The following is a 12,155-nucleotide window of genomic DNA, read 5'->3' as shown; positions in this document are numbered from 1 at the left end:
AAAGTTTTACCAAGAATAGCAGAGCTCCAATCTGCTGGCTGATTATTGCTGGACAATACATTTATAGGACTCTAAGTGAGCAATTCAATTGTTTTTTTGGACGCACGATGGAGCTATTCAATTGTTGTGAAGATCAGATGAGGATACCACAGGGAAAAGGCCATCTCTTGGGTACCCAAACTGCATTTCCAGCAGCGCACCCAATGGTTTAGACATGTTTAGCCACTTCATGCTTCTACACACTGTGCATTTGGGTGCGACATGAGCAAAAATTTAATGTGAGCCCAGTTACTCGCACCCGATCAGCAAAACATTGCCCTGTCATTTTGTGCAGGAGAGAGAGTGCAAAAGGGCATGCAAAATACAATTTAATTCCCCCTTAGGTGCTAAATTCATTTTTCAGTTTTTCATAAAATGCGACATGCCTCTGGCTGGAGAGGGGACACCACTTATAATCAAAGAAGAAGCAACGCACTCAGGGCCGGTGCTAGGGTGTTCGGCACCCCCCTGCAAACTATAAATTTGCCCTTCCTTCCCAACCATTCTTTGCTAAGGGATGTGCAGCGAAAAGGGGTGTGGTCTCACAAGCAAGGGGCATGGCTACATAATAATACCCACATTTAAAATTACGCCACACAGTAGCACAATCTTATTCACATTACACCACATCGTAGTGTCCCTTATTCACATTATGACACACAGTAGTGGCCATTATTCACATATCATCACACAGTAGTGCCCCTTATACATTTTACGCTACACAGTAGTGCCCCTTATACACATAATGCTCACAGTAGTAGTGCCACTTATACACATAATCCTCCTATAGTAGCCCCTTATACACGTTATGCCCACAGTAGTAGTGCCACTTATACACATAATCCTGCTGTAGTGGAGCCCCTTATACACGTTATGCCCACAGTAGTAGTGCCACTTATACACATAATCCTGCTGTAGTGGAGCCCCTTATACACGTTATGCCCACAGTAGTAGTGCCCCTTATACACATAATCCCCCAGTAGTAGCACCTCTTATACACATAATGCCCATGGGTAGCGTTGGCCACTGAGTGGGTTGCACTGACCCTGTATACATTTCTGGAAGCCGTCCTAATAGGGGTGGATCACTTGGACCACAGACAGATACATTCTTGTCTGGAAAAAAACAAAAACTTATTTTACAATTTTTATTTTTACTTTTTTCTTCTTTATACAACTGGTTAATGTGGACTTTTTAATGTTTGTATGTTTTAATATAGTCCTAATGTTTTAATATAGGGTCTAAGCAGTAACCTCTACCCTCATGTAGTTGGCATCCCAATGTACAGGATGTCGGCAGTCAAGAGACCAGCGCCAGAATACGGACACCTGTCAGGATGCTAGCAACGGAAACCTGAATGTAAGTATGCCGGGGAGGGTAAGGGAAAGGCTGCGGGGGGAAGGCTTAGGGTTAGACTGTGGGGAGGGTTATGGATAGGCTGCGGGTATGCAGGGTTAGCGTAAGTCTGCAGGGGGAAGGGTTAGGCTGTGGGGAGGGATGGTTAGGGCTAGGCTGAGGGAGGGGAGGGTTAGGCTGCAGGAGGGATTAGGATAGGCTGCAGCGGGGAGGGTTAGGCTCTGGGAGGCGTGGGTTAGAGTTAAATTGCAGGAAAGGAGGGTTAAGCTGAGGGAGGGGAGGGTTAAGTTGCGGGTGGGAGGTTTTGCTGCGGGGGAGGGGGGGTTTGCAGCGGGGGAGGGGGTTAGGTTGCTGGGGGAGAGTTAGGATGCGGGTTGAATGAGTTGGTATGCGGGGGGAGGGTTAGGGTGAGGATGCGGGGAGGGGTTAGGATTAGCAGAATTGTGTTATACCCAAAGGGTAGATTCAGGCGCTGACGAGCGAGTTTTTCAAATGCAGCTGCTAAAATGTAGATATTAGTCAAACCTACCAACCACAACAAATACACAAAGGATAGCAGCGCTAGACAGCAATAACAATAAATGGATGGATGAGTGAATGAACAGTTAAAAATTATTTAATAAAACACTAAGTACATGAGATGAAAAAAATAAGAATTTACTTACCGATAATTCTATTTCTCATAGTCCGTAGTGGATGCTGGGAACTCCGTAAGGACCATGGGGAATAGCGGCTCCGCAGGAGACTGGGCACAAATAAAAAGCTTTAGTACTACCTGGTGTGCACTGGCTCCTCCCCCTATGACCCTCCTCCAAGCCTCAGTTAGGATACTGTGCCCGGACGAGCGTACACAATAAGGAAGGATTTTGAATCCCGGGTAAGACTCATACCAGCCACACCAATCACACCGTACAACTTGTGATCTGAACCCAGTTAACAGTATGATAAACAGAGGAGCCTCTAGAAAAGATGGCTCACTACAACAATAACCCGATTTAGTTAACAATAACTATGTACAAGTATTGCAGACAATCCGCACTTGGGATGGGCGCCCAGCATCCACTACGGACTATGAGAAATAGAATTATCGGTAAGTAAATTCTTATTTTCTCTGACGTCCTAGTGGATGCTGGGAACTCCATAAGGACCATGGGGATTATACCAAAGCTCCCAAACGGGCGGGAGAGTGCGGATGACTCTGCAGCACCGAATGAGAGAACTCCGGGTCCTCCTCAGCCAGGGAATCAAATTTGTAGAATTTAGCAAACGTGTTTGCCCCTGACCAAGTAGCTGCTCGGCAAAGTTGTAAAGCCGAGACCCCTCGGGCGGCCGCCCAAGATGAGCCCACTTTCCGTGTGGAATGGGCTTTTACAGATTTAGGCTGTGGCAGGCCTGCCACAGAATGTGCAAGCTGAATTGTATTACAAATCCAACGAGCAATAGTCTGCTTAGAAGCAGGTGCACCCAGCTTGTTGGGTGCATACAGGATAAACAGCGAGTCAGATTTTCTGACTCCAGCCGTCCTGGAAACGTATATTTCCAGGGCCCTGACTACGTCCAGTAACTTGGAGTCCTCCAAGTCCCTAGTAGCCGCAGGTACCACAATAGGCTGGTTCAGGTGAAACGCTGAAACCACCTTAGGGAGAAATTGAGGACGAGTCCTCAATTCTGCCCTGTCCGTATGAAAAATTAGGTAAGGGCTTTTATAGGATAAAGCCGCCAATTCTGACACGCGCCTGGCTGAAGCCAGGGCCAATAGCATTACCACTTTCCATGTGAGATACTTTAAGTCCACAGTGGTGAGTGGTTCAAACCAATGTGATTTTAGGAACCCCAAAACCACATTGAGATCCCAAGGTGCCACTGGAGGCACAAAAGGAGGCTGTATATGCAGTACCCCTTTGACAAACGTCTGAACTTCAGGAACTGAAGCCAGTTCTTTTTGGAAGAAGATCGACAGGGCCGAAATTTGAACCTTAATGGACCCTAATTTTAGGCCCATAGACAGTCCTGTTTGCAGGAAATGCAGGAAACGACCCAGTTGAAATTCCTCTGTAGGGGCCTTCCTGGCCTCGCACCACGCAACATATTTACGCCAAATTTGGTGATAATGCTGCACGGTTACATTCTTCCTGGCTTTGATCAGGGTAGGGATGACTTCATCCGGAATGCCTTTTTCCTTCAGGATCCGGCGTTCAACCGCCATGCCGTCAAACGCAGCCGCGGTAAGTCTTGGAACAGACAGGGTCCCTGCTGGAGCAGGTCCCTTCGTAGAGGTAGAGGCCACGGGTCCTCCATGAGCATCTCTTGAAGTTCCGGGTACCAAGTCCTTCTTGGCCAATCCGGAGCCACGAGTATAGTCCTTACTCCTTTCCTTCTTATGATTCTCAGTACCTTGGTTATGAGAGGCAGAGGAGGGAATACATACACTGACTGGTACACCCACGGTGTTACCAGAGCGTCCACAGCTATTGCCTGAGGGTCCCGTGACCTGGCGCAATACCTGTCTAGTTTTTTGTTGAGGCGTGACGCCATCATGTCCACCTTTGGTTTTTCCCAACGGTTCACAATCATGTGGAAGACTTCTGGGTGAAGTCCCCACTCTCCCGGGTGGAGGTCGTGCCTGCTGAGGAAGTCTGCTTCCCAGTTGTCCACTCCCGGAATGAACACTGCTGACAGTGCTATCACATGATTTTCCGCCCAGCGAAGAATCCTTGCAACTTCTGCCATTGCCCTTCTGCTTCTTGTGCCGCCCTGTCTGTTTACGTGGGCGACTGCCGTGATGTTGTCTGACTGAATCAGCACCGGCTGACCTTGAAGCAGAGGTCGTGCTAGGCTTAGAGCATTGTAGATGGCCCTTAGCTCCAGGATATTTATGTGAAGTGATGTCTCCAGGCTTGACCACAAGCCCTGGAAATTTCTTCCTTGTGTGACTGCTCCCCAGCCTCTCAGGCTGGCATCCGTGGTCACCAGGACCCAGTCCTGAATGCCGAATCTTCGGCCCTCTAGAAGATGAGCCCTCTGCAACCACCACAGAAGAGACACCCTTGTCCTTGGAGACAGGGTTATCCGCTGATGCATCTGAAGATGCGATCCGGACCATTTGTCCAGCAGATCCCACTGGAACGTTCTTGCGTGGAATCTGCCGAATGGAATCGCTTCGTAGGAAGCTACCATCTTTCCCAAAACTCTGAGACTTGCCCCGGTTTCAGGAGGTTTCTGACCAGTTCGGATAACTCCCTGGCTTTCTCCTCCGGAAGGAACACCTTTTTCTGGACTGTGTCCAGAATCATCCCTAGGAACAGAAGACGTGTTGTCGGAACCAGCTGCGATTTTGGGATATTTAGAATCCAGCCGTGCTGTCGTAGCACTACCTGAGATAGGGCTACACCGACTTCCAACTGTTCTCTGGATCTTGCTCTTATCAGGAGATCGTCCAAGTAAGGGATAATTAAAACGCCTTTTCTTCGAAGAAGAATCATCATTTCGGCCATTACCTTGGTAAAGACCCGAGGTGCCGTGGATAATCCAAACGGCAGCGTCTGAAACTGATAGTGACAGTTTTGTATTACAAACCTGAGGTACCCTTGATGAGAAGGGTAAATGGGGACATGGAGGTAGGCATCTGATGTCCAGAGACACCATATAGTCCCCCTCTTCCAGGTTCGCGATCACTGCTCTGAGTGACTCCATCTTGAATTTGAACCTCTGTATGTAAGTGTTCAAAGACTTCAGATTTAAAATTGGTCTCACCGAGCCGTCCGGCTTCGGTACCACAAACAGCGTGGAATAATACCCCTTCCCTTGTTGCAGGAGGGGTACTTTGATTATCACCTGCTGGGAATACAGCTTGTGAACTGCCTCCAATACTGCCTCCCTGTCGGAGGGAGACGTTGGTAAAGCAGACTTCAGGAACCGGCGAGGGGGAGACGTCTCGAACTCCAATTTGTACCCCTGGGATACTACTTGCAGGATCCAGGGGTCCACTTGCGAGTGAGCCCACTGCGCGCTGAAATTCTTGAGACGGGCCCCCACCGTGCCTGAGTCCGCTTGTAAGGCCCCAGCGTCATGCTGAGGACTTGGCAGAAGCGGGGGAGGGCTTTTGTTCCTGGGAAGTGGCTGCTTGTTGCAGTCTTTTTCCCCTTCCTCTGCCCCGGGGCAGAAAGGAGGAACCTTTTGCCCGTTTGCCCTTATGGGGACGAAAGGACTGAGCCGGATAAGACGGCTTCTTATGTTGAGAGGTTACCTGGGGTAAAAATGTGGATTTCCCAGCAGTTGCCGTGGCCACCAGGTCCGATAGACCGACCCCAAATAACTCCTCCCCTTTATAAGGCAATATTTCCATATGCCGTTTAGAGTCCGCATCACCTGACCACTGTCGCGTCCATAATCCTCTTCTGGCAGAAATGGACAGCGCACTCACTCTTGATGCCAGCGTGGAAATATCCCTCTGTGCATCTCGCATATATAGAAATGCATCTTTTAAATGCTCTATAGTCAACAATATACTGTCCCTATCCAGGGTATCAATATTTTCAGTCAGGGAATCCGACCAAGCCACCCCAGCGCTGCACATCCAGGCTGAGGCGATTGCTGGTCGCAGTATAACACCAGTATGTGTGTATATACTTTTAAGGATATTCTCCAGTTTTCTGTCACCTGGTTCCTTGAGGGCGGCCGTATCAGGAGACGGTAACGCCACTTGTTTTGATAAGCGTGTGAGCGCTTTATCCACTCTAGGGGGTGTTTCCCAACGCGCCCTAACCTCTGGCGGGAAAGGGTATAATGCCAATAACTTTTTTGAAATTATCAGTTTTTTATCGGGGGAAACCCACGCTTCATCACACACCTCATTTAATTCGTCTGATTCAGGAAAAACTACAGGTAGTTTTTTCACACCCCAATAATACCCTTTTTAGTGGTACTTGCAGTATCAGAAATGTTTAACACCTCTCTCATTGCCGTGATCATGTAACGTGTGGCCCTACTGGAAGTCACGTTTGTCTCCTCACCGTCGACACTGGAGTCAGTATCCGTGTCCCACGTCAGTATCCACCATCTGAGGTAACGGCCTTTTTAGAGACCCTGATGGTTTTTGAGACGCCTGGACAGGGACCAGCTGATTAGTCGGCTGTCTCATGTCATCAACCGTCTTTTGTAAGGAGCTGACACTGTCACGTAAATCCTTCCATAAAGCCATCCACTCAGGTGTCGACTCCTTAGGGGGTGACATCTCTATTATAGGCAATTGCCCCGCCTCCACATCACTTTCCTCCTCATACATGTCGACACAAACGTACCGACACACAGCACACGCACAGGGAATGCTCTGATAGAGGACAGGACCCCACTAGCCCTTTGGGGAGACAGAGGGAGAGTATGCCAGCACACACCAGAGCGCTATATATAGATATAGGGACAACCTTATATAAGTGTTTCTCCCTTATAGCTGCTGTATTGTTTATCACCCGCCAATTAGTGCCCCCCTCTCTTTTTTACCCTGTTTCTGTAGTGCAGGACTGCAGGGGAGAGTCAGGGAGACGTCCTTCCAGCGGAGCTGTGAGGGAAAATGGCGCCTGTGTGCTAAGGAGATAGGCTCCGCCCCCTTCTCGGCGGCCTTTCTCCCGCTTTTTTGTGAAAATCTGGCAGGGGTTAAAATTCATCCATATAGCCCAGGAGCTATATGTGATGTATTTTTAGCCAGCCAAGGTGTTTCTATTGCTGCTCAGGGCACCCCCCCCTAGCGCCCTGCACCCTCAGTGACCGGAGTGTGAAGTGTGCTGAGAAGCAATGGCGCACAGCTGCAGTGCTGTGCGCTACCTTGTGGAAGACAGGATGTCTTCTGCCGCCGATTTGCCGGACTCTTCTTGCTTCTGGCTCTGTAAGGGGGCCGGCGGCGCGGCTCCGGGACCGAGCTCCAGAGCTGGGCCTGTGAGCTGTCCCTCTGGAGCTAATGGTGTCCAGTAGCCAAGAAGCCCAATCCACTCTGCACGCAGGTGAGTTCGCTTCTTCTCCCCTTAGTCCCTCGATGCAGTGAGCCTGTTGCCAGCAGGTCTCACTGAAAATAAAAAACCTAAACTAAAACTTTCACTAAGAAGCTCAGGAGAGCCCCTAGTGTGCACCCTTCTCGTTCGGGCACAAAAATCTAACTGAGGCTTGGAGGAGGGTAATAGTGGGAGGAGCCAGTGCACACCAGGTAGTACTAAAGCTTTCTATTTGAGCCCAGTCTCCTGCGGAGCCGCTATTCCCCATGGTCCTTACGGAGTTCCCAGCATCCACTAGGACGTCAGAGAAATAAGATTTTAAACCTACCGGTAAATCTTTTTCTCGTAGTCCGTAGAGGATGCTGGGGACTCCGTAAGGACCATGGGGAATAGACTGGCTCCACAGGAGACATGGGCACTAAAAATAACTTTAGGTATGGGTGTGCACTGGCTCCTCCCTCTATGACCCTCCTCCAGACCTCAGTTAGATAAACTGTGCCCAGAGGAGACGGACAGTACGAGGAAAGGATTTTGTAAATCCAAGGGCAAGATTCATACCAGCCCACACCATTCACACCGTAAAACATGGGAGATACGAACCAGTCAACCGTATGAAACAAAACCAGTATCAGTCCAAAACTGATCCAACTGAAAAATATAACCCTTATGTAAGCAACAACTATATACAAGTCTTGCAGGATGTTGTCCACACTGGGACGGGCGCCCAGCATCCTCTACGGACTACGAGAAATAGATTTACCGGTAGGTTTAAAATCTTATTTTCTCTTACGTCCTAGAGGATGCTGGGGACTCCGTAAGGACCATGGGGATTATACCAAAGCTCCCAAACGGGCGGGAGAGTGCGGATGACTCTGCAGCACCGAATGAGCAAACATTAGGTCCTCATCAGCCCGGGTATCAAACTTGTATAATTTTGCAAAAGTGTTTGAACCCGACCAAGTTGCTGCTCGGCAAAGTTGTAACGCCGAGATGCCCTGGGCAGCCACCCAAGAAGAGCCCACCTTCCTAGTGGAATGGGCCTTAACCGAATTCGGTAATGGCAATCCAGCCGTAGAATGAGCCTGCTGAATCGTGTTACAGATCCAGCGAGCAATAGTCTGCTTAGATGCAGGAGCGCCAACCTTGTTGGCTGCATACAGGATAAACAGAGCCTCTGTTTTCCTAACCCGAGCCGTTCTGGCCACATAAATTTTCAATGCCCTGACCACATCCAGGGACTCGGAATCCTCCAGGTCCCTTGTAGCCACAGGCACCACAATAGGTTGGTTCATATGAAAAGAAGAAACCCCCTTAGGCAAAAATTGAGGACGAGTCCGCAACTCAGCTCTATCCACATGGAAAATCAGATAAGGGCTTTTGTGAGACAAAGCCGCCAACTCCGACACTCGCCGCGCCGAAGCCAAGGCCAATAACATGACCACTTTCCAAGTGAGATACTTCAACTCAACTGTCTGAAGCGGTTCAAACCAGTGAGACTTAAGAAACCGTAACACCACGTTAAGGTCCCATGGTGCCACCGGAGGCACAAAAGGAGACTGGATATGCAGCACCCCCTTCACGAAAGTCTGGACTTCCGGAAGAGAAGCCAATTCTTTTTGAAAGAAAATGGATAGGGCCGAAATCTGAACCTTAATGGAGCCTAACTTTAGGCCCAGATTCACTCCAGTTTGCAGGAAGTGGAGAAAACGGCCCAGATGGAATTCTTCCGAAGGAGCAGTCTTGGCTTCACACCAAGACACATACTTCCTCCAGATACGGTGATAATGTTTCGATGTCACCTCCTTCCTAGCCTTAATCAGAGTAGGAATGACCTCCTCCGGAATGCCCTTCTACGCTAGGATCCTGCGTTCAACCGCCATGCCGTCAAACGCAGTCGCGGTAAGTCCTGGAACAAACAGGGCCCTTGATGTAACAGGTCTTCCCTGAGAGGAAGAGGTCACGGATCTTCTGTGAGCAGTTCCTGCAGATCCGGATACCAGGCCCTTCGAGGCCAATCTGGAACAATGAGAATTGCCTGAACCCCTCTTCGTCTTATGATTCTCAGTATTTTTAAGATGAGAGGAAGAGGAGGGAACACATAAATCGACTGAAACACCCACGGTGTCACCAGTGCGTCCACTGCGATCGCCTGAGGGTCCCTTGACCTGGCGCAATATCTCGGAAGTTTCTTGTTGAGACGTGAAGCCATCATGTCTATTTGAGGCAGTCCCCACTGACTTACAATCTCTGCGAAGACTTCCTGATGAAGCCCCCACTCTCCTGGATGCAGATCGTGTCTGCTGAGGAAGTCTGCTTCCCAGTTGTCCACTCCCGGAATGAAGACTGCTGTTAGAGCGCTTACATGACTCTCCGCCCATCGAAGAATCTTTGAGGCTTCTGCCATTGCCACTCTGCTCCTTGTGCCGCCTTGGCGGTTTACATGAGCCACTGCGGTGATGTTGTCTGACTGAGTCAGAACCGGTAGACCCTGAAGTAAGGTCTGCGCCTGACGAAGGCCATTGTATATGGCCCTTAATTCCAGAATGTTGATGTGTAGACACGCCTCCTGGCTTGACCACAGACCTTGGAAGTTTCTTCCCTTTGTGACTGCTCACCATCCTCGAAGGCTCGCGTCCGTGGTCACCAGAACCCAGTCCTGGATGCCGAACCTGCGACCCTCTAGAAGGTGAGTACTCTGCAGCCACCACAGGAGAGACACCCTGGCCCTGGGGGACAGGCGGATCATCTGATGAATCTGTAGATGTGACCCAGACCACTTGTCCAGAAGGTCCCACTGAAAAGTCCTGGCATGGAACCTGCCGAATGGAATGGCCTCGTAAGACGCCACCATTTTTCCCAGCACTCGAGTGCAGTGATGTACCGACACCCTGTCTGGCTTCAACAGGTCCTTGGCCAAGCTCTGAAGTTCCTGGGCCTTTTCTTTTGGAAGAAAAACCCTCTTTTGTTCCGTGTCCAGAATCATGCCTTAGAAAGGCAATCGGGTCGTTGGAACTAACTGTGACTTTGGTAGGTTTAGGATCCAACCGTGTTGTTGCAACACCCTCAGGGAGAGTGATACGCTGTCCATCAATCGTTCTCTCGATCTCGCTTTTATCAGGAGATCGTCCAAGTATGGGATAATTGTGACACCCTGCTTGCGCAGGAGCACCATCATCTCTGCCATTAATTTGGTAAAAATCCTTGGGCCGTGGAAAGCCCAAACGGCAACGTCTGAAATTGGTAATGACAATCCTGCACTACAAATCTCAGGAACGCCTGATGAGGTTGATAAATGGGGACATGAAGGTATGCATCCTTTATGTCCAGGGACACCATATAATCTCCCCCTTCCAGACTTGCGATGACTGCTCTTAGCGATTCCATCTTGAACTTGAACCTCTTCAAGTATAGGTTTAAGGATTTTAAATTCAGAATGGGTCTGACTGAACCGTCCGGTTTCAGGACCACAAACAGGGTTGAGTAATAGCCCATCCCCTGCTGAAGCGGGGGAACTTTGACCACCACTTGTTGAAGGCACAACTTTTGAATTGCTGCCAGAACTACCTCCCTCTCTGGGGAAGAAGTCGGCAGTGCCGATTTTAAAAAACTGCGAGGAGGCACCTCCTCGAATTCCAGCTTGTACCCCTGGGAAACAATGTCTATTGCCCAGGGATCCACCTGAGAATGAACCCAGACTTGGCTGAAAAGACGAAGACGTGCCCCCACAGGAGCGGACTCCTCCCGCAGAGCCCCAGCGTCATGCGGTGGATTTAGTAGAAGCCGGGGAGGACCTTTGTTCCTGGGAACTGGCTGTAGTTGGCAGCTTTTTCCCCTTGCCCTTACCTCTGGCAAGAAAGGAAGTTCCCCGAGCTCTCTTGGATTTATGCGACCGAAAGGACTGCATCTGATAATGTGGCGCTTTCTTAGGCTGTGAGGAAACATAAGGTAAAAAAGTTGATTTACCTGCAGTAGCCGTGGAAACCAGGTCTGCGAGACCTTCCCCAAACAATTCCTCACCCTTGTAAGGTAAAACCTCCATATGCCGTTTTGTATCGGCATCACCCGTCCACTGTCGGGTCCACAGTGCTCGCCTGGCAGAAATCGCCATAGCATTCGCTCTGGACCCCAGTATGCCTACATCCCTCTGAGCCTCTCTCATATAAAGGACCGCATCCTTAATATGGCCCAGGGTCAATAAAATAGTTTCCTTATCCATTGTATCCATATCAGTAGATAAGGTATCGGTCCACGCTATAACAGCGCTACAAACCCAGGCCGACGCTATTGCCGGTCTGAGCAAGGTACCGGTATGAGTGTAAATTGACTTCAAGGTAGTTTCCTGCTTGCGATCCGCAGGATCCCTGAGGGCGGCGGTATCCTGAGAGGGCAGCGCCACCTTTTTGGAAAGGCGCGTCAATGCCTTGTCCACCCTTGGGGAGGATTCCCACCATATCCTGTCCTTGATCGGGAAAGGATACGCCATAAGAATCCTTTTGGAAATCTGCAGTTTCTTGTCTGGAGTTTCCCAAGCACTTTCAAATAACTCATTTAATCCAAAAGAAGGTGGAAAAGTAACCTCAGGCTTCTTTTCTTTAAACATGTGGATTTTTGGATTAGACACCGCGGGGTCATCTATAATATGCAGCACATCCTTTATAGCAATTATCATATAATGAATACTCTTTGCCAATTTTGGCTGCAACCTCGCATCATCATAATCGATACTGGATTCAGAATCTGTGTCGATATCAGTGTCAACTACTGGAGAAAGTGGGC

The 12,155-nt window shown here is 49.4% G+C and overlaps 1 protein-coding gene across 1 annotated transcript in view; it reads right to left on the bottom strand.

The window, feature by feature from the left end:
• Positions 1–12,155, bottom strand: part of CEP112 (centrosomal protein 112) — a 733,320-nt gene that overhangs the window by 718,221 nt on the left and 2,944 nt on the right. Inside the window, exon 2 of the mRNA XM_063960841.1 lies at positions 1,085–1,154. Coding sequence (XP_063816911.1) covers positions 1,085–1,095 — 11 coding nt within the window. The 5' untranslated portion in view covers positions 1,096–1,154. The remainder of the gene's footprint in view (positions 1–1,084; positions 1,155–12,155) is intronic.

The sequence above is a fragment of the Pseudophryne corroboree genome, chromosome 3, assembly GCF_028390025.1.
Source record: "Pseudophryne corroboree isolate aPseCor3 chromosome 3, aPseCor3.hap2, whole genome shotgun sequence".
NCBI classification, from domain to species: domain Eukaryota; kingdom Metazoa; phylum Chordata; class Amphibia; order Anura; family Myobatrachidae; genus Pseudophryne; species Pseudophryne corroboree.
The sequence above is the reverse complement of the archived record's forward strand: the minus strand, read 5'-3'. Positions and strand labels throughout refer to the sequence as shown.